At 38.2% G+C, this 23,058-nt stretch overlaps 1 protein-coding gene across 5 annotated transcripts in view; it reads left to right on the top strand.

Moving 5' to 3' along the window:
* EFR3A (EFR3 homolog A) overlaps nt 1-23,058 on the top strand; it is a 105,700-nt gene that overhangs the window by 72,271 nt on the left and 10,371 nt on the right. For all 5 annotated transcript variants that reach the window (XM_045812217.2, XM_045812213.2, XM_087864613.1 and 2 more), the window contains 9 exons: nt 114-165; nt 2,371-2,543; nt 2,992-3,067; nt 6,947-7,108; nt 7,786-7,917; nt 9,332-9,399; nt 10,339-10,466; nt 18,165-18,256; nt 22,598-22,646. In XM_045812217.2, the coding sequence (XP_045668173.1) occupies nt 114-165; nt 2,371-2,543; nt 2,992-3,067; nt 6,947-7,108; nt 7,786-7,917; nt 9,332-9,399; nt 10,339-10,466; nt 18,165-18,256; nt 22,598-22,646 (932 nt within the window). The remainder of the gene's footprint in view (nt 1-113; nt 166-2,370; nt 2,544-2,991; nt 3,068-6,946; nt 7,109-7,785; nt 7,918-9,331; nt 9,400-10,338; nt 10,467-18,164; nt 18,257-22,597; nt 22,647-23,058) is intronic.

Raw genomic sequence — 23,058 nt, 5'->3', positions numbered from 1 at the left:
TATTTAAATCAAAATGAATAGAGTTTTAAAATCAAGTAATAATATAAGCAAATGAAATAATGTCAATGTCAATTACTATTAATAAGATAATACCAGTATTTTGTATGTCTTAGGGATTTGGGAACCAGGCGGATTCAGATAATGTTGCTGAGATCTTTACTTATGGTAAGGCATTTAAGATAAGTGAAGAATGCACTTACATTACTGAAGAGGTTGAAAGAATAGCTTCATGTTATCCATTTTTTCTTATATTGTAAGATACTATTTATGATTAGGTTTTTTTATGGTTTATGTACTTAAATATTTTATTTTATTCTTTTACTGTTTATTCCTCACTTCCGTCATCTTATTTGATCTTCATAATGATGAAATATACAGAGGATAGAAAGTATTGTGTTTTCTACACGAAGATGCCCGGGCTCAAGAGACTTGGAGTGGGAGGAGTGGAAGAGGTTCACCAAGGTCAATAAGCTGAAGACTAGAAGTTGGATGTGAAACCATGTTCTTTGTACAAATCATGCTGTTTCCTTCATACACTGACCAAATAAGGACTTCTCGTTTGGAAAAATAATTCAGCTATAAATAGATAAAAAGGAAAAGCATACCTAAAATGTGAAGTCCTCTGGTTATTTTATAGTAATTATTTTCATCTTTGATTTAACTATATCTAGTATAACGCCAGGAACAAAGTAGGAGCTGATTATTTGGAATGTGTGTCCTTCCACAGCCTTTAAAGATCTTTAAAATTTGTTTTAGGAAATCTTTATTGTACATGATCCATTGGAAAAAAAAAATTCTATTTATTTGAGAGAGGGAGAGAGCATGAGAGAGAGCGAGCAGAGTACGGGTAGGGGGTGGATGGAGGGCAGAGGGAGAAGCAGGCTCCCTGCTGAGTGGGAGCCCAATGCGGGGCCCAATCCCAGGATCCTGAGACCTGAGCTAAAGGCAGATGCTTAGCCAACTGAGCCACTTAGGTGCCCCGTTTTTTTCTTTTTTAAATAAATATTTCATACCTAGGGTTTAGTACAGAAATATCTTTTGTGTTTCATTTTTAATTCTGGTTATGGTATTTGCTATACAGAAGTTTTAAATCTAATATGGCCAGATTTATCAAACCTTTCATATGTATTTTATGATTTTTTATTTGTATCTTGTTTAAGAACTTTTGCCTACTCTTATGATATAAGCACATTTTATCTAAATTTTTTTACAAAAATTTTTAAAATTTGGCTTTCCATAGCTAGATATTTGAAGTTTATTTTTGTATGTGGTGTGAAACTTGGATATATTTTTTAACTCTTCTAGGTGGGTAGCAATTGTCCTAACCAGTTTCCTTTCTTGCTTATAAAATCACCGCCTTCCTATAATAAGTGACCAAATATAAATACCCATATTCGCTTGTAATCCTGACTACAGAGACTCCCCACCTGAAACTTCTTCTGTTTCTAAGCCTTTTAATGAAACAAATACCCCGAGTAAATCATCTTGTCTCTAATCCTAATTGTACCAGAGTCACCTGAATGAATGTCTATGTGGGATGGTTAAAATGCTTAGTAGCATTTAAGCATATGCTCTTGAAAAGCTTTAAATTTAGAAGACAGAGATACATTCAGAAATGTCAAATCAAGTAATGAATAAAGTACAGCTTTACAAAATAAAAATATATTCCTGTTACCCTAAACTGCTTACTTTAAAAGAATAATTTGACAATTTAAATTTAAAATTTTCAGGTCTTACCTGTACTGTACTATTTGCTACCTAATAACCTTGTACTTACTACCTATTCCACAGATTCTTGACCTCTCTGAGCCTCTTTTCTGTTACAAAATGGGGATATACACTGATGACTGCCTCATAGGGATGTGGTGAAGAGGAAGTTAATATTCATACAGTACTGAGACTTGTGCCTGGCACATAGTAAATATGTGCTTTTATTAATTTTACTCTCTTTATTATGATGTTTTTGCAAATTCATTAAAATCCTGATTACTTTTTTTTTTTTTAGGATTTATTTATTTATTTATCTTAGAGGGAGAGCATGGTGGGGAGGGGCAGAAGGAAAAGGACAGGGAGGGAGAATTTTAAGCAGATTACACAGTGAACACAAGCTTGACGTGGGGCTCGATCTCATGACCCTGAGATCACAACCTGAGCGGAAACCAAGAGTCGGACACTTAACTGACTGCGTCACCCAGGTGCCCCAAAATCCTCATTAGCTTATAAATTTCCTTTTTGTTTTTCATTCAGGCTTACCTTCATACTTGCTGTTTCCCTAAATTTATGGTTTTTATAAAACAGTTTGAGAATTTTACCAAAGAAGGACTCATGACAAAGGTTTTTTGTTTCTTTGTTTTTCCTCCCTATAACCAGGTAACCTCTGGATACAAAGCAAAGACAATTGTTACTGCATTGCCTGGATCTTTTCTGGATCCTTTGTTATCACCATCCCTCATGGAAGACTATGAACTGAGACAGTTAGTCTTGGAAGTAATGCATAATCTCATGGATCGCCATGACAATAGGGCAAAACTCCGAGGGATCAGGTATGAGCCATTTTGAAATAGGCTTAGTGATAATGTTTTTAAATTCTCACATTAATGTATTCAAGTATTGTGATTTTTTTAATCTAAGATTTTTAAGTTTTAATTCAAAGTTTTATTTAATTGGTATTAGACAATTTACTATATTTTAAGATAGCAAGTGTTTGAAGGTCATTTAATGTACTTTCAGAGATCTCATCTACTAGTATTTACTAGTTACATGAATTTTATTTTGGTTTTGCTTTAAACTAAGGAATGACAGGAGTCAAGATGAATGTAAGAGTTCCCCTTAATTGAGCTTGGTAGTTCAGTAGTATCATTACATATAGGCTTATTTCAAATGCTCATTGAAATGTGTTAAATAGTTCAAACTCCTAACTGTGATTTGCCTTAGAAGACATGATATTATAACTCAATGTGCTATTCATTAAAAATTACATGTTGTCTCTAGAATAATACCAGATGTAGCTGACCTAAAGATAAAAAGAGAAAAAATTTGTAGACAAGATACAAGTTTCATGAAAAAGGTAAGATTATTTTCTTAAAAATAATGCATGATGTAAGTTATAGCTGTTTGAATTGTTAGGTAGTTTTATATTGATCTATGACTTTAAAAGGAAGCCATTGAATTCTGTGGAGTTGGAAATCTCAAACAGCCATCTTTAGCCTTCCCACATTACCGCAACATTCTTGATGGTGTCTCTTCCAGCCTGTGTTTAAGCTTTGGTGGATGCTGCAGTAGTTCTAAATTCTTCCTTTGAGTAAAACGTCTCCCTGTAATTTCTGTCCTGCACTCCTCTCCACCCCAGGCACACACACTAATTCCACTTTTAGTGGCTTCAAGTTTTTGAAAATACTTATCACCATTGAATAAATAAATATGAGTGTTTTATGTTTTTGCTGTGTATTTGGTATTCATTGTTCTGTGCATTATTTGGGATATAAAGATGAGGTAGGCAGGATCTCTGCCCTTAAATGTAATATGTAACCAGATGTTCATTATGATTGGTTGAATTTTGTACGTCTGTTGGCAAATGGCTGAATTTAGAAAATTGTGACTCCTAAAGTTATTTAGCATATTGAATAATCTTTCTGTGTATTCTTCATCCAAAGCTTGAGCACTTAGTATTTGTCAGATTCTGAGCTCAACATTGAGAGATACAGCAGTATCCACGACACACATGCCAAGTGGCCTCAAGATAATCCCAGTCTTGCTGGATAAGTGAGCCTTGGTCTTTAGAGGTGCAGGGAACAACAGACAGAGAGCCCCATAGGAAGACAGGTGCAGATATCTATAATCCGTGTTCTTCTGTGGCTCATCACTAGACCATCCATGCTTTGTCCCTGTCACCATCTTTTATTTTGCTGTCTCTGTTACTTTTGATTGCTGTGTTTCAAGTTAATGTCCCCACAGTTTAAAATCTTCATTTGAAAAATGATTTATAAAATAACAGTTACTAAATTAACGTGAATAAAATAATTCTTTAAGTTTGGCTCTGTTGTGTATGAAAAAAGTGGTTAATAAATAGGACAAAGGCATTAGCTCTTTTCAACTTTTACTTTTTTCAGTATTTCCTTATATTATCCAGTTAATGAAAGAAGTTGTTTCTCATAACTGAAGAACTTTTAATCATGATTAATAGAATGAATTTTGAAAACTCACTGATAACTAGCTTTTAAGCTTTGACTTTATATAATGACATTAAGCAATCCTGAATTTGGGGACTGGATTCATTTTATTTTATCTGGTATGACAGTGGTAGAAATAATCCTTTTTCCCATTAATTTTGCTAGCCAACTAATTTTGAAAGGGTCCAGTTGAACCAAAAGATTGGACTATTATTCCATGTCCAATTTTGAATTTTTTAAAGTTGTTCTCTGAATTGCTTATCCTTCGATTTTATAATTTAAAATAACTGGCTAAGCATTTGTTACCGTTAGTATAAACTTCTTTTTAGTGTATTTTTCTTTTGGTGCAATCTGTTCACTTTTTTTTTTAAATCAAATTTTATTTTTACAACTGGACACCCTTTTTTCATTTACCTTCCAATTTATCCTCTCAGTCAAAACGCTCTTTGGTTTCCTTTGGCAACTTTAACTGGCACCTTGTGGAAATTTCGACAAAGACCTAAAGGAAAAAAAGTTGAGGTTCTGTAGCCAGGGGATGATGGCCTGCCCTTTGGATATTACTACCCATCCCAAAACTGCTCCATCCGAATGTTTTAGGGATGTCTTAAACATCAGGTCTGTGTTTGAAAACCTGTCCTGGGGCAGGAAGCCCGCACAGGTTACCCTGGGAGGTGCTGCTTCACCTCCTCCTTCCTAATGAAGCTGTCCTTGCAGGTACAAGGAAAAGCCACCGCCACTCAGTATCTCGTGGCTCACCTGGCAGGGCTCCTCTCCTAAAGCTAGAATCCTGACAAAATATCACCAGATGAAAGAGCTCTTGTTAATGGCTTCAGCAATTCAGGGTATCACTTAGCAAAAAAAGTACCAATTATTACGAAATACAAAATGCATGGGCATTATTACTCTGAAGTGAGCAACAATGTAGGCCCCCCACATGCCCGGCCTGTCCATGGCTCCATGTCATCCACAGCAGATAGCAATCCCTGTGCTTTTATGAAAACGGGCTCCTTCATTTTCTTTACAGTTTGCCACCTAAATGTACATCTTTCGATTCTTGAACAATACAGTGTAGTTTTGTCAGTTTTTATATTTGTGTGAACGGAACCCTATGTTACATGTTCCTTTATGTTTTCTTTCATTTAGCTCTATTTTGGTAGAATTCATTCGTATGTGTAGCTGCGTAGTATTGTGTAACAGGAATATACCACAAGCTATCTGTTCTCCTGCTGGGGACATTTGAATTGTTTCTGGTTTGGGGTTGTTGCAGACAGGGTTGCTGTGAACGTTCTTGTACATGTGGTGTACTGCATGTAACTCCCATTTCTTTAAGGACTGTAGGAGAGACATTGCCAAGTAATGGGTTCTTCAGATTTATTAGACAATTCCAAACCACTTTGTGAAATCATCACACCAACTTACACCATATTATTATAGCGCATAATGTTAGATTTTAATGTTATCTAATCTGATGGGTATGTATGTAGTAGGTACAAAATCAACTTGAATTACTTAAGGAACCTGATGTCTAAACTCCCGTGTGTACAAGCTTTAATGTTAATGATGTTTAGGAACCATAGGATTCAAGAAAGGGGTTGGAGAGGGCCCAGTACATAGACCGTTGTTCCACACCCAGGTATGGAACAATTTGAGAGAAGCAAACTCTGGATTCAGAAGACTGTGTTCATCTTGTTCAGTCCTTTCCCCTAAAGTGAACAGTCAGGTTAACCTGCTGAGAAACAGGCCCAGAGTGTTAAGCTAAAGTCCCTCCACGTATGAGTGAATAGGCCCCTAGTCTTAACCCGGCTACTATTAGAATCACCTGGGGCTTCATGCTACAAAAATACTTGGGTTTCACCACTAACCAGCTAAATCATATTGGGGGTGGGCAGTGGAGAGGGTAGAAGCATGGTGGTCATTCCAGTTTCTCAATGATCGTAGCTTACAATTAGTGTTGAGAACCAGTGCAACAGCTTGAGTTAATTACTGCTAGTAATTAACCACATAAAGTACCACATAGTAATTAACCACATAATTTACCTTGTAAAGTCACTTAGACTTTCAATGGGGAACACGCTCTTATTTCTGTTAGCTCTCACTTAGCAAAGTTGGGCCTGTACCCAGGAATGCTTTAGATAGGAAAGGCTTTTCCATTCTGTATTAATATATTTAGATTAGTTTGGTTTAGGGGAAAACCTTTTGCAGTCCCTGGAGTGTTTCTGTAACCTCTCCCTTGTATAAGGCTTTAGGCTTGCCTTTGCTCATTCCATGTCAGAGTGTCATAGTGGAACCTGCAGATGCTCTTCCTCGGACAGCTCCTAACCCACCTCACAGGAGATCGCCTCCAAAGGCAAGAAAGCCTGAGTCCTCTTCCCCTTAGCCAAATGTCTGTTTTTTTATCCTTGCCAAGGCTGTATTGCAGAAGCATCTCCCATAACTCTGCCAGCCGTTTCAGCCTTTTCCCCAGTCTATGATTTGCTTTTGTCTTTTCAAATTATCACTAAAAGCATTTCATTGTTTACACTGGAACTCTTTCTTAGCTGCTATTTTTATTTCTGGTTACTGCTTCAACTCTGTCTTAGCTGGTAGTTGTATATTAGCATATCTGTTGATGTTGATAGTTGTAATACAATTTGACCATCTGATTATTAGCTTAAGTTTCTCTTCCATGTTATGTAATAAAAGCTACTTTGTAGGAGGTTATATGCATATGTATATGAAATCTGCCTCTACTACTCTTAAGCAAAATCATCTTTTTCCTCCGTCACTTTCCTTTTCAGAATGGGCAACAACTGTATCGGCACATATATTTGGGCTGTAAAGAGGAAGACAATGTTCAGAAGAACTATGAGCTACTTTATACTTCTCTTGCTCTTATAACTATTGAATTGGCCAATGAAGAAGTGGTTATTGATCTCATTCGTTTAGCCATTGCTTTACAGGTATGCTTTCATAATCTTTCAGTGAAGAAAACATTGTTTTTTATGAACTAGGCACCATCTTTAAAGTGGTTTTGCCTTTATCCAAGTATCCAAGAACATGAATTTTAAAAGGGAGGTGTCTAGTTTTAAACAGAAGGTACTCCAGGTTATGATCATATTCATTCTTTTAACAAATATTGAGTGAGCATTAGCTGTGTGCCAGATTTGCTCAGAGCCTTGGGAGTACTGTGAAGAGGGGGCAGTGTGGCCCTTCCACCCATACTCTGTCTAGTGGGGAAAAGGGTCGTTGCATAGTCATTACATATGTAGCTGTCTCATTGGAGTGTGCAAAGGACAGTGTGTGATGGGAATATGTATCAGATAGGTATTTTAGTGCAAGACATAAATGTGTACATGTGCATGTATACACACACACACACACACACGTGTGTGTGTATTTGTCTATCCCCCCGCCCCCTGAAAGACTTTCCTAAGAAAGAACTATTTGAGAGATTGAACTCTCCTGTAAATGGACATTTATTCTCCTTTCAGAATTCTTTAAAAAAACAACTTCTTAGAAGGTAACATCTTTATCAGCAGTCCACAAACGACCTGCAGTTTTTCTGTGTAATCATAGAGAAAGCACTAATGGAGCATAAGACGTTGATCTGTCAGCCATGTTTGTTTTTTTATTAAAGGACAGTGCAATTATCAATGAGGATAATTTGCCCATGTTCCATCGCTGTGGGATCATGGCACTGGTGGCGGCGTACCTCAACTTTGTAAGTCAGATGATAGCTGTCCCTGCATTTTGTCAACATGTTAGCAAGGTAAGATGTTTGGAAAAGTCCTTCAACTTAATTTTTGTATAAAAATGGCTGATTTTCCCCCAGTTCTGATTATTTTTAATTTTGATGATTGTGTATCAAATTCTAAAGATTATGCTGTAAAAGTATGCATCACTTTTTCAGTAGTGACTTAATTGAAACTAAAGTAAAACTACAACTAGTGTTCATATTTTCTTTGATGCCTGTTGCTTTATTAGAATTTTTTTGTATAGTGGTCAAGTAGAATGCATGGTTTTCTTCTAGAATGTCATGTGAATTCTTACATAATTGTTTTCTTTTTAAGCCATTATGAATCTCAGTATCTAAATTATTTTTAGTTATACTGTTTTATACTATTTTAGTTATTGGGTTTTTTTTTAAGATTTTATTTATTTATTTATTTGACAGAGAGAGAGAGCCAGCGAGAGCGGGAACACAAAGCAGGGGGAGTGGGAGAGGAAGAAGCAGGCTCCCAGCAGAGCAGGGAGCCTGATGTGGGGCTCGATCCCAGGACCCTGGGATCAGGCCCTGAGCCGAAGGCAGACTCTTAACAACTAAGTCACTCAGGCGCCCCTATTTTAGTTATTGTTTTGAACCAGTCTATTTGAGCCATGTCTCCAAGGTTGAATTATTGAGGAAAACATTCGTTAGAGATTTGTCTTGTGTTATTCAATTATATTCAGCTTTTGTCAGCAATAACTCATTAAATAGCTACTTGCATAATTTAATATGCATTTCAGAGCCTCTAACTTACCTGGCAGAGAAAGTCCACTGTAATTTTTATTCTTTAAAGATACTGGTCAAGGAGAGCCTCATTTTTCTGATATTGGAAGTGCATCTCTCAGTCCATGCTAAAATGCAGGCTTTTAGTGCATTCTAAGAAATAAAACTCATTCATTCATTAGACAAATGGTTGACTATCTGATGCCTGCCCTTAGAGATAAAATACTTCAAAAGCAGAGGTTCCCCTCGGAGTTGCTCACAGTGGCACAGAGGAGCCCGGCCTCAGAAGTGCATTGAGACCTCACACACACGCTACAGAAGGAGGCTCGGGAGAGTGAGGGTGCTCACAGCCTTGGGCTTTGTCAGGGGGTTTCCAACGCAGTGGCACTCGAGAAAATACATGTTCTTATCCTTTTATAGTAGGTTCAATCAAATATAATACATCATTGTTTTTGGTACTGCATGCATTATTTTATTGTCATGGTTTTGTTACCTTCTGAATTTTTAAAATAATAAATGTGAAAATAAAATGATCTCTGCATGTGGGCTCTAAACATAGCTTAAATTCCAAAATAAAGTGCTGGTATTTTTATAAATGTTTAATTTCTGTGTTTTTAGTTTTCCAGATTTTCAGAGCCAGGTCCTGAGGAGTGAGGTTTTTGATTTTTTTGTTTTGTTTTTGGGTATTTTTCAGGTTATTGAAATTCGAACTATGGAAGCCCCGTATTTTCTACCAGAGCATATTTTCAGAGATAAGTGCATGTATGTTAATTCTTTACATTTTAAGGAAGAGGCACTGGCTTGAGAAACCAGTCAGTGATGATTATAAAGGAGTAAAGTGTTGTTAGAATATTTTCGTATATTTTGTATTTCTGTCATTTAATACATCTGACTTCCTTACTATAAAAGTTCTTGTACATTATAAGTGTAGACTCATGCAGAGTCGACCTTTGATGAAAAAAAATTACCTTACCTCTTTTTAATATAGAGATATATCTCTTAAATATAGCATGTTCTCAAATATAAATAAGCATTTCTTTAAGAGAATACAGTATTCTGGTCAAGAATTTCAGTAATATATAACAGCATTCACAAAACGATGGGACAGAGACTATTAAGGAAAATCGGTGTTACACCCTACACTGTCCCTTGCTCTTGAAACAACATATATGTGAACTATACTTTATTCAGACTTTGGGGCTGTAAAAGCAGTGTGATATTGAAAGCATCACCATAAGATATCAGACAGTTGGAGAAGAAAGTGGACCTTTATGTGATTGGTCAGGTGTTTCTTATCACTTCATGGGCTGGTAAGTGTTTCATTAGCAATCACTGAGCTGCAGTTTGATTTTCTTCTCTCAGTTTTAATTAGCATGCAGGTTAAAGCTGAATTCAGTCCATCTTTAGTCCTTCATCATTTAATGCGTGAATACCCACAGAATAATGAAAGGCTGACTTCCCCATTGGAACGTTATTGGAGAAGGAATCACAGCAGAATGCTTAACATATGGGACTACATACCATGTGTTTTTATAGTCAGATTGGTCACCAAAAATACACTGATTTTTTTATCACTAATTACAGTTTAAGTTGTGTTTATATTTATATTTAGGCTTTGATCTAGCATGCTTGCATATTAACTTATTTTTGCTTAGTAATTTAAATAATGCTGAATGACTTTTGTTTTGATCAACCCGACAGGCTTCCAAAGTCTTTAGAGAAGCATGACAAAAATTTATACTTTTTGACCAACAAGATTGCAGAGTCACTAGGTGGAAGTGGCTACAGTGTTGAGAGGTTGTCGGTACCGTATGTACCACAAGTAACAGGTAAGAGGAGGGTAGTTGGACTCTAACCCTGGTGATTACGTTTCCGTAATTTTTCCATTAACCCAATTAGCAATGAGTTTGTATACATATTTTATCACAGTTTTACAAATGCTTAGAAGGTTTTACTTCCACTTTAAAAGTTTCCTTTTGAAAACCTTTAGTAATGATTTTATCATGAACAAATGGAGTCCTTAAGTGATTGTTAGTATTATACTTAACATATTATAGTACTTTAAACAGAGAAGCCCATGGAAATCTCTCATTAACCCATTTTGTCTTTGACTTACGGAAATATATGTAAATTGTTTAATAAGTGATTCGTGACTGTTGAGCTGAATGAATCAGGTAACTGCTTTCATTGGAAAGAGTGCTATCTGCTCTGTAAAAGGCCCGCAGACCCTTTAAGTTAAGAATGTGTTTTCCTCTGTGCACCATGTATTTCCTTCCATTCTTTTCATTGCCTCAAATAATTCTGTTGTTTTTAAGGCAGAACTACATAGTGTCTTGCATTCAGTGTTTAACAGCTGATGTCAGAGTCTCTCTGTCCTATGCCTTCATTGTCATTTGATGGTCGTATAAGTATTAAATTTGGTAAAAGAACTAGTTCTTGCTTTGGGGACACCTCTGTTCTATATGAGAACGGTTTGAATTAGGTGGTTTTCTGGGTTAATCACTACAAATAGCATAATCTTTATAAATAACTGTCTTTTTTATAATGTGGATCCCGAACACGCACATTTATTCTAATGTTAGTTCACAACCCTCTGAGTCGTCAATGAATGCTTTTGCATTTTCTTTTACATTCTATACTATGAAAAGTTCTATACCTCATGAATTCCTTGGGGATATAACAGTAGTACAGTTTTGTAATTTAAAAAAATTTTTTTAAAAGACCTTAAAAATATTTCATTCTTATAATTTGGATTTAGCTCTCTTTCCTTCAGGCAAAAAACCTCATAAACCCAGGCACAAGCACAAAGGTAAATCCACGTGTCCGTTTGGCCTGCCCTTCCCTCACCTGTCCTCTAGGAAAATAGCTTAATAAAATTTGCCTTTTAGAAATGGAGCCAGTGGCCTGTGAATTTTATGTAGTTATAAGTTCCGTGGTTATTTCCCTTTACCTTCCCAGTAGCCGTAGTATATTTTCACCCTTGCTGTTTCCTTTTACCCTGTTCCTTTAACAGATGGGACTCTTAACAAGTAACAATCTTTAATGAAAATTATGGTACTTTCCGTTGTTTTAACAGGTGGTTTGGCTCTTCTCCCGCAATAGATATATTCTCATTCTTATTGCCTCTCTATCATTGACTGAGAGAATTCTGAATATTTCGTTATGTATTTAATTATGTAACTGCATAGAAATCCCTCAGTGTGAATAAGGTTTTTCTGATTTATAAAAACTTTGATAGTTTAGAACCACTCTGTGGCACGTACGTCCTGTCTTCATACAGAAAGAGTCTGAAGATGCAGTGATAACTTTATGGTATAATCAATTGGTTATTAAAATATTTTTGCTGGGTAACCATCAGACACTCATTTTTAAAAATAAGGGATTTAAGAAGAATATATCAAGAGAAAAAGCAAAACATACTTAGTTTGCTGTGTATCATGCCTATACCTTCATCCTGAAAATATTAGCAGTCATTTAGTCTGCATTAACTCGGTGCCAGTCACTGAGAGACGCACTTGTGTTCATTTTCTCATTTAATCCTTAAAGGTTTGGTGAAGTAGGTAGCATTCTCTTGTTTACAAAGGAGAATAATGAGGTAGAAACTAAATAATTTGATTAGGTAGCACTACTATTTTCCATATACATAAAGATTGTTCAGTCATCCCTACTGATCCAGATTGGTTTTTTTCATGTGTTCCATAAACCATGACTGAGTGCCTACTCTGTATCGAACATTGTTGTGGTTTCTGAAGGTAGAAAGATGTTAGGGATTAAAATTTGGTGGAGAAGGCAGGCACATGATTGAAATATAATGGTAATTGATTCTAAAGAAAGAAGAATGGTCTGCCTAAAGTTCCACCAACAGTTCAAAAACTGTTGGTGACTGACATATAGTAAGTGGTCCCTATGTGTAAGGTGGTTATAGCATTTTTCTTTTATCCCAAATCAACCTAGAACTTGAGTGAATAGTGTAAGTCTAGGCATGTGCTTAATACTCCTCCGTGAGGGGGTACAGTAATACCCCTCAGCTAGATCAATCAGAGGTGTCAGTGGCTGTAGTAAACTTGTATAATTAGGTGTTTATGAGTATTTACAGTTCCAGCTTCTATGCAAAGAGAAGTAAGAATGAACAAAACAGGTCAGAGTCCCTACTTTCACAGAACTGACAGTTTCATCAACTGGGTTCCTCATCTGGACCACGAAGCACAGATTATTTTAGTGACTGTTTTCTCAGTTCCCCCCTGATGGCGTTTTACCAGTTTTATTCGAGATGCATAAGAAAGAGGATAATTCATTATACAATTTGTCTCGAACAGGACAAATAACTGGACAGTTACAGCAGACCTTCAGGGCTGTGATCCTCTAGAGAAGTTTGGGTGTCTCAGGCAGCAGCTAGGAGAGGATTTGGTCTAGGTTTGGTGGGCCAGGGGTGTCTTCCAAAGGGAACAACTCCTAGGCTGAGCCTGAAGCAGATGTTAGGCAAGTGTTTCCTTCAGAAGCGTGACGGCGTGTGTGACAGAATGATGTAGGCAAGAACATCATTCTTCAAGGAATTAGTATGAAGTTTGTGTATTTACACTGAATCCGAGGAGTAGGTTATTATAAAAGCAGGTTGAATAGTTTGCACTGTTCTGTAAGCAGTGGGGAATTAAGGAGTGATTTTAAACAGGGTAGACATTGTACAAGTATTACTCTGATGGTTGTCCAGCAGAGTGGGGATGGAGCACCCATTTAGAATGCTCTTCAGTGATTAGGAGTGATGACCGTGGCCTGCACTACGTGAGAATACAGAGAAGTATTCCAGAAACACCTACAAGAAAGAATTGAAAGCAGTTGGTTGGTATGAGGGGACAAGGAGAAAGCCAAAGATTTGTCTTGGTTTCTGCCTTGGACGCTTGGGTGGATGGCTAACTGCTGAGGGTAAGAGCAGAGTGTATTTGCTGCTTCAATTCCTTTTCCTTGGGGGCGGGGGGGAGCTGGGTGATATAACTGGGTTTAAGTGAGGAAAGGAAAAGATAACGCATTTCAGATGTAACTGTCTATACGTTGTTTTGAATCTTGGATGATAGAAGGATGGAGTTTTTATTCACAGAAATGAACAGGAAAAAGTGTGTAGTTGAGGGGATCAGCCTCTTGCTGAGTATCTTTGACAGTGAGCAGCCAAGTAGGATGCGCTGTAGGCGGCTAAGAGTCAGGGATGGGTTTGTGTGGGAGTCCAGAGGTTGTAATGAGCATAGTTCTAAGAATTGCTTCTAAACTCCAAGTTCTACTTAGAAACAAGAAGAAGAGACGATGGTCACCGTTGTGAATAGCAGATACAGAAAGCGGAGCAGGAGGAGGGACAGGAAGGTGGCGAGGGCACAGCAAGCAGTGTCTGGGTTACCCCAGCCCATGTCGAGGACGGGAAGCAGCAGTCTCCCCCGAGTGTGTGTGTATCAGACACTGAGATGGTGACAGGGCAGTTCTCTAGACAGCAGAGCGTTGCAGTCCATGGAGGCTGCAGTGAGGCTGCATTTCAACAGGCTTGGAAAAGCAGGTCAGGAATAGACACAGATGGCCCACAGGGACGAGGGGCATTATCTTCATAAGCTGTTTTAGAAACCTTACTTTCGTGTAGATGTCCATGATATCTGATTACAGTTGTACCTGGGCTGTTCTGCAGTCACCTGTAAGCAGGTGATTATATAGGTCAAAAGAATGAAATTCTGAGAATATTCGAGTTTCCCATTACATTTTATTTTCTTCCCTTTAAAAATTTTTAATCTTCTTAAACCTATTCCCTCTGGACTATGTTCTTACTGATTTTTGCCACCCGGTGATTCCTTCCCTGCCCTCATGCCTCTCGTCCCCTTTTATTTTTATCTTCGACCTAAAGCTGACTCTTCTGTGCTACCCATCAGCCTTTGTATGTTAGCCTAGAAGTTCTTTTATAGGATTTTTTTGTGAGAAGCAGGCTGTTATTCCTGAGTTCTGATGAGGCCTTGGCAGTTGACCAACTTAGACGGTAAAAGCAAGTCAGCAGTGATGACCACGTACTACTTTGTAGCGGTTCCACTGATGTCATTCTGTTTGGTAATTTATATCAGAACATATGCTCATGAAGGAAAAACAAAGAGTACAGGTCTAGGTCACAGCCACAAGCAGGAGGTGAAGTATTTTCCGTCTGAAAACCATAGCAGAGCAGTCTGTGTTGATGTGTCACAGTTGAGTATGTGCGCATCCGTACCTCCAGCCTTCTGACAGCAGAACCTCAGTGAATCCTGCAGGGTCCCTGCGAAGCAGAGAGTCTGTCCCTGAACTCCTGCTGTGATTGCCGAGATAAGGCATTAATTTACATGTCTTAGTACAAGGCCCAGGAAATGTTTGAAGGGTGATATTGATGGAAGGGTGATAGGGGAAGATCAGTCATAAGTGATAGTAAGCTTTTGTATCTGGAAGAAAGAGGGGTAAGTAGAAATAATTGGAGTAATATTTAAAATTTTAAGAAAGTGATATATTCATTTAGGCTTTAAAAGATATGAGAATTTGTATAGTGGGAGGATATAAAAGAGGGCAAGTAATAAAGTGTTTCCAGAGGGGTTTCTGTTTCTAGAAAAGCATGGAAGGCAGGAGGCCAAAGCATGCTCAGAGATGGGAGAATAGCACACTATACTTGAACATTAGATACATTAGGGAGCAGTTGAAGTTACTCTTGGTAAGATCTGAACAGAAACCCCAGAATGGCTGTTTAATTCATCAAGAAGTAGGTGGTTTGGTAGAGTGATATGGTTAGTGTTTTAAGAAACTTATGATGGTGGCATATAGGGAATATTGTAGAAAGGGCTGTTATTGGTCAGGGTGGACTGGGTCAGTGATTCTCATCTGAGGGTGATTTTGCCCTTGCCAGGAAACATTTGTCAATCCTGGAGACATTTTTAGTTATCACCACTGTGGGGCAAGGGAAGGTGGGATAGCCCTACTGGCTTCTAGTGGGTAGAAGCTAAACATTCCGTAATACACAGAAACCGCCCCCCACCACCACCACCACAAGAATTATCTGGTCCCAAATATTAGTAGTGCCAAGGTTTAACCCTGGCTAAGTTAAGTTGTGATAACAAACAATCATAGGTTCTTAGTGGTTTAAAGCAGTAAAGATTTGTTGCTCTAATTAACTTTGCATAACTTCATAGCATCCATACCTGGAATCCAGGCTGATGGAGCGGCTGCTCTCTGGAATACCATTTGTACTTTATTGGCCAGAACTAGTTACATAGTCCCTCTAAACCACAAAGAAGCTAGAATTGCAGTCCTACTCTCTGCCTAGAAAGAGGGTGAACGACCATATTTGATCACCAGCATTAATTACCACCATGGAGTAGAAGAGTGGTCAGTAACAAACTAGTTTCTTGGGGCGCCTGGATGGCTCAGTTGTTAAGCATCTGCCTTCGGCTCAGGTCATGATCCCAGGGTCCTGGGATCGAGCCCTGCATCGGGCTCCCTGCTCAGCGGGAAGCCTGCTTCTTCCTCTCCCACTCCCCCTGCTTGTGTTGCTTCTCTCGCTGTGTGTCTCTCTCTGTCCAATAAATAAAATCTTTAAAAAAAAAAAAGAAAGAAAAAACCAGTTTCTTCATCTGTGCTGGCCTTCTTATAGTTCTTCATTCTTGACTCTTTCCGTAGAAGAAAATCTCAGTATATATAAAATAGGATTAGAAAGATGACGTGTTGCCAGATTATGAAGTGACTGTGCTCTCAGACATAGATTCTAGACCCGAGCTTCCCAGCTGCTGTTGGGAACATTCCAGGTGTGTCTGGATATTGATCTCCTTAGCCGTTCTAGTAGCTGCATAGGGGCTGGGGCTGTCAGACCTACAGTGTGAGCAGCCTCTTCCATTTTTCTCTGACATGTTCTAAACCCAACTGTAAAAGCTTGGGAAGCTCTGCATCAGTGTGTGGGCTGTATTTGTTTTAAAATTATAATTAAGACTAAAAATGAGTTACTTTCGAAGTAACACTATTAGCAATATAAAAGGGAGAGAGCAATTAGATCAGGTAGGAAGCTCTCTTAAGAATTCAGGCAAAAAAGATGCAGTATTTTAATGAAGGCCCTCTTGAAAATAAATAGGGCACTGTGACACAAAGATGGTTTATTAGAGATGTTAAAATTGGGTTTAGAACATGTCAAATAGAATTGACTAATAGGAGATTGGAAATATTGAACTGCAGCTCAAAAGAGAAAATGTACTTGTCCAGTTCAACTGTGGTTGAATAAACCTCTAATTCTGTGTATCGGAATACATAAAGTGCCTACCTTTGTTTGGATCAAACCGTAACTATTAGGTGTTCTTCTCCTAGCACCCTGTGCTTCTCCGTTGTGCTTCAGTATTTGTGTAACTGTTTATTTTAGGTCTTATCTGTTAGACTCTAAGCTGGTATGGACTATATTCAAGCAGTCTCTCCCTAACACCTAACATGGTGTCTGATCCCTTCATAGATTTGTTGAATGCTGAAGGAGAAAATCGAAGTAGAAAAAAATGTGTGGGAAGAGATTATAATTAAAAAATTCAAATTTCCACGAAATGGTTAAGCATAAAGTGGGCCTAAGAATAGCTGTTGAACTTGGTGGAAAGACACACCCTCTTTTGAGAAGAGCGGTTGAGGGCAGAATTATAAAACTGCAGGAGTTAAGAAGAATAGGTGGTGACAGATTAGAGCAGTCGGTTCAGCCCAGGCATGTTCGCAAAGTGGGGACAAAGTAGATTAGCTGGAGCATTGAAGTGAAGAGCAAGTTTTTCCAGACAGGTGGTTGACTTAAGCCAAAGGTGAGGAGCCAGTGGAGTTGAATGGCTGGAAAGGGTGGAGAAGGAGCTATTGACTGAATCAGCGGATCCTTTCAGTCCACAAATGTGGTGCCTGGTGAACACTTGCAGACATGGGGGCACAGCTTTCACTGTTCGGGGGGAGATGAGAGATGTAAGGGCAATATTGTGAGTGTCCAGGAAAAATGGATATATTCAGTTTAGATTATGTAATTCCTCCTTTTAGTGTTGACTTTTTGTTTTATTTTTTGTTAAGCTATTAGGGTAATGGTAACATTGCTGCTCTGAATGCCCCTTTTTGGAAAATAAAACAATTACCCTTAGTTCACCCCCATCAGTTTTATTTTTTTAATCTGCTTGATGGAATTTAAAAGTCTGAGAACACAGTGCTTTTTATATTAAGAAAGAGCAAAAAAGACAAACTTTATTTTCTAAGATTTTTTGAAATCTGAAATAGGTAAAATTTTTTTTTTAAAGATTTTATTTATTTATTTGACAGAGACAGCCAGCGAGAGAGGGAACACAAGCAGGGGGAGTGGGAGAGGAAGAAGGAGGCTCATAGCAGAGGAGCCTGATGTGGGGCTCGATCCCATAACGCTGGGATCACGCCCTGAGCCGAAGGCAGACGCTTAACCGCTGTGCCACCCAGGCGCCCCCTGAAATAGGTAAAATTTTTAAATGACATACCATTTCTAACTGGCAAGTAATGGGGAAAAACCATTTTGATTTTAGATGAAGATCGACTTTCGAGAAGAAAGAGTATTGTGGACACCGTATCCATTCAGGTGGATATTTTACCCAACAGCATTCCTTCTGATGATGTGGTAAGTTGCTGAAAGTGTATGGCAGAGTACTTTCTTGAGATAGACATCAATTTAAAAGAGCTTTTTGCCCCTCCATACTTTCAAACAGGAGCAAATACAACTCTAAATTATCCCCCAAATCAATCAACAATGCTATTAATAGACTATTAATGCTTTTAGTCTGATTTAGCCTTGAACTGATTTTTTATTTATTTTACTAAGCTCTCAGTAAAGATAAACAATTTTAACAATATGTATTATGAGGTCATTAGGTTTTACATTGTGATTTAGCGTAATAAACGGAACTGTGAAACGGAACTCAGTTTTTTTTATCCGTAAGAAATGTTATATAAGGCCCGTTATTAAATTGGGAGGCTCTCCAAATCCTGTTTTATTTTTAAAGATTTATGAAACAAATGAGAATAAAGGGAACTGTACAGTCTCATGTGAAGGCAAATACTACGTGGCAGGTCTCAAAGCCTCGCCCAGAGGGAACATTGTTTATCGTTTGATAGTGACTATAATAGATTTAATGTAGGCTACCCCGCATCAGTGCCCTGCGTCCTCTTTAAGGACTGTGACTCCTCCTGTTTCAGTAGAGCACAAAAGTGTATCCTGAGTTTTAGGAAGAAGAAAACAGCCAGTATTGTCTAGGACTTAACTCTGCACAAATCACCAGAGAATTCTTTGATAGTCAAGTAAAAATGCTGAAATAACCAGGACGTTGAGTGAGCCTCCTCCTTGGGGTTTGTCTGTTTTTTGCCTTCCTAGGTTTTTCCTTATTCCTCATGGCCCAGTATAAATAATTAAGAGATTATCCATCTAAGAAAAGGGGAAGGAATTTGTCTGAATTCATGCTGTCACAGCCCCCTGCCTCCCCAATCCCTGTCAGTCTGCAGGAATTACAACTTTGTGGTGGCCAGGTTCCAGCCAACTAGCTTACATCTTTAATGCTGTTCCACTCCCCAGTAACGAGAACCAGTCAGTTTCATTGTGAAATTATCAGCAGAGTGTCAAGAGCAGTTAGGAGGCAGTTAGTGTTCATTTTGAAATAACGGTGGGTGTAGTTTCTTGCCACTTTAAAGCTCAAGAAAAATCATCTTCCCTAAATTCACCTCTTGAAAGCCATTTTAATTTATATACTAAATTTTTACTAGTCAGGAGGGTATTGTGCTGGCTCTGTATTTTAATGATGATGAATTTGCTGCTGTTACCTTTGGGGGGAAAATTAATCTAAAGCCTTGGTTTATACACTTTATCAAGAGTGCAATAAGTTTTATTGAGTGGTTTTCCATTCTCCTTTTGTTAACCATTTTTATTTAAAATATATATATATAGTGCACTTCCAGCTGTTGCAAAGAAATCAGTCTATTTTGATAAAAATGAACTGAAGAAAACATTTGTATTACATAAAGACTTACTATAGGAAGGAAATTCTTAAACATACATTTTGCAATTAAAAGTCCATTAATACATTTGTTAACTTGCTCGAGACCCTGTTTTCTCTTTGCTGTAAGTCCTCAGTCAGATATGCTGCGCATCGAGCATTTGAAAAGTTAAGTACAGCTTATTATAAGGGTTACTTGAGCACGTTGGCGTTTCAGACTCATTTACCATTATGGAATCTGATTTTGTATATTAGGAATGACTGTTCAAAAACCAGAAGACAAAATAACATTACCTTCTAGACTAGAACTAATTAATTTCATAGCGTGGAGAGGAGAAATACACATCAGTTAAGTGTTCATCAGTTAATGGTGTAACAAAATATCAAGCTATGAATAAGTATATTTGCTAACAATGAATCAAATAAGAGAATTGCCCATTTAAAAAAACAGTACTCTTGTATCTGATCAAAATTATTTGAAATTTTATATACATAATCCCAGTTAGTCCTCAGATCTATCCAGTATCTGCTTGTAGAGTTTATCATTTTTTTTTAAAGTCAGAATGTTTAGATGAGATCATATCAAATTTCTGTTCTCCCTACATATGACTCAAATTGTTACTGTAGTCTATTGAAATCACCACTCAGTTCTTCTTTCTAAAAGGTAATAGTCAATGCTCAATTATTTGGGGGACTGGATTGGAGGCTGTACCTATTACATTTTGAGTGCATATTGAATTTTTCCTTGTACAAAATTAAGTCACTGGTTGGCTAAAAATAATTGTTATTTATTCCAGGACAAATAAGAGATCGTTGTTTTACACACTCCTGCCTTTTCCCAAATATGAGTAAAGAAACTTGCATGTGTGCTAACAAAACAAGTCTAGTGTAATATTAGTCAGGAGCTGCCCTTCTAGGTGTTATTAAATTAGTAAGATATCAGTGGAAGTAACATAACAACTAGTCTGATTGGAAAAAGACAAACAGATTTTACGTGGGCTCAGGGGTGTTGTACAGTCTAGATTAGAGCTGTAGAGCATGAATAAGACAAAGTTATCAAGAGTAGGAGTGTTGAAACTCCTCGAGGCCGGTGCCTTTGCACCATTTCTCCAGAGCACACAACTGGTGTTCTGGAGAAGCAAACAGACTGTAGTTTGGTTGGGCACCGAATGAAGTAGGTGGCTTGTATTTAGCAGTGTCTACACTGTATGAAAAATATGAATCATCGAACACTAATATAAAGCAGTTGGTCTTTTTTCCTTTTTAAATAGGATTCACAAAAGGAAAAAGTGGGAAACAAGATTGAAGCCAAATTATAGAAGGTTTTGTCACCTGCCTGAGGGCTTTGTGCATAATTTGGTATGAAGTAGGGAAACACTCACATTCGGGCAGTGTCATTATCGGGGCTATGCTTTTGTGAAAGAAATCTCAGAAGCGTGGCTAGGCTAAACTGGAAAGAAGAGACTGGCGGGAGAGAGGCCAGCGAGTAGATCCTTTTAATAGGCTACAGTTTGGGTAAGGAGGACCCCCAGTAGCCAGGCAGGAGGTGAGGAAGGGGGTGGGAGAGCAGTAATCTGTTCCAGAGCAGGATGGGCAGGGCCAAGAAATGACTGAAAGGGAGTCCGAGAAAGGAGGTTAAAAACTAGAAGGGAGAGGGACAGAGTGACTGCATCGTGATCATACGAATTAGGGAAAACAAGAACCGATAGAAAAGAAGAGTTCTTAGAATAAAGTACTTTAACTTTTCACTTACCTGGGATCCTACAGGTAATAATTAACAGTTATGTGTAACGAGAAGGCTGGCCTCATAGTTCTGTGTTCTTTTCCCTGTATTGTAGTAGTTTCTCAAAAGTCTAAAACTCCTAACCAGTTGTAAGAACGACCGTGGGTTTTTTTCATTGAGGTACTAGACTGCTGGTAGGTACAAATAACTAATGAGCCAGCCTAATCCTGTATATCTGCTCCAAATATCTAGAGCAAAGCAACTGAAGATTCCCAAGTTTAATCTGACTTCAACTAGAAAAATGAACCCTCAGTAGAAAAACCGAGCTAGTGGAACTCTTGCTGCTTGATTTCCAGCTAAAGCCTTTGTATTACAGAGAAGCTAAGGTGCAGAGCATGAAGTCTTGCTTTCGTTAGTCTTGCCGCCTTAGACTTAGCAAAAGAAGCTCATGAGCTAAAATTAGGGATGACCAGAGGCCCAGGCAAGTACTCAGGTATCATTTCTTACCTTCTATTCAGAGATACTATAGTAACTGGGTATGTTATTCCCCCTGAAAATGTGCTGGTGCCATAAAATGTATTTCTGATATTTTGTCATGAAGCAATTGATTTCATGCTTTTCATATATTTCAAAGCAAGAAAGGGGGGAAGCTTCTTATTAAAGGGTATTTCTGGAAAATAAGTCCAGGTGGTTGACCTTAGAAGACCCAGAATATGATTATTTTAAGATGTTGATTAGCTGTACTCATTGAACACTTCCCAAAGATGTGCTGATTCTTGCCTTTAAACCATTGGAAGTTTTCAGTTTATTTTTGATTTGTAAACTGTATGTGGCACCAGAATTATAGAGGGTGTAGAAGACTTAGTTGTCATGTATTACATAGCTGAACTGGGTTTACGTATTTTCTCTGCCTTGACTATCTCAGTGCGCTGTTCACTTAGGGAAGCCTAGTTCAGTCAGCGGGCCCTGGCTGCCCAGCCCACGACTGGACATCCAGTTCTGTAGTTCAGTGGTGGTTGGGCTGCGCACAGGCTGCCGGTTCTGCCAGCCGGCGGGAACCCCTGCGTAGGCCCCGGGCCCAACCCAGGAGGAAGCGGAGGGTACTTGATGCTGCAGAGGATAGTCACAAGCCCAGCCAGCACAAAGAAGAAAAACAATTGTGAAAGTTCTTAGATGATTGTAACGAGGTGAAGGTGTTATTTATATTGACCTTTCTTAACTCTTTATTTTACTTCAAATCCCTTTTCTCTAGGTTAGTAACACTGAAGAAATCACCTTTGAAGCATTGAAGAAAGCAATTGGTGAGATTTTTGTCAACTCTTCTCATGATTTGCTAGCTTATCTGTATCTTAGGACTTGATGAGGTGCCGGAATAAGCAGAAGCGGCTTGACGTTGCTGCGTAGATCTGTAATTGATTTATTCAGCTGCGGTTTTTAGACTTTTATACTTTTCCTGTCTTACTATAGGTAATTCTTCTCTGTCTGGTGACTTTCCTAGAATTATGAAAGCACGTCAGTGTATTTTAATGCCACGCTTCTTTGGTGGCCAACATGCAGGCTGCTCGAATTTAGGAGAAATAGCATATTTCCTTTTGTAGGAGATGGGGGGATGAAAATTCTGAATAATTCTGAGTGAATTAAATAGAGTAACTTTTAACAGGCACAGAGTACTGTAATAAGAAGCGTGTTTCTAATGGGCTAGGAGAAAGGAGC

Source organism: Ursus americanus, chromosome 9, assembly GCF_024610735.1.
Source record: "Ursus americanus isolate L20-20 chromosome 9, mUrsAme1.1.p, whole genome shotgun sequence".
In the NCBI taxonomy this organism is placed as follows: Eukaryota; Metazoa; Chordata; class Mammalia; order Carnivora; family Ursidae; genus Ursus; species Ursus americanus.
Note: the sequence above shows the minus strand (reverse complement) of the source record. Positions and strands in the feature narration are given on the sequence as shown.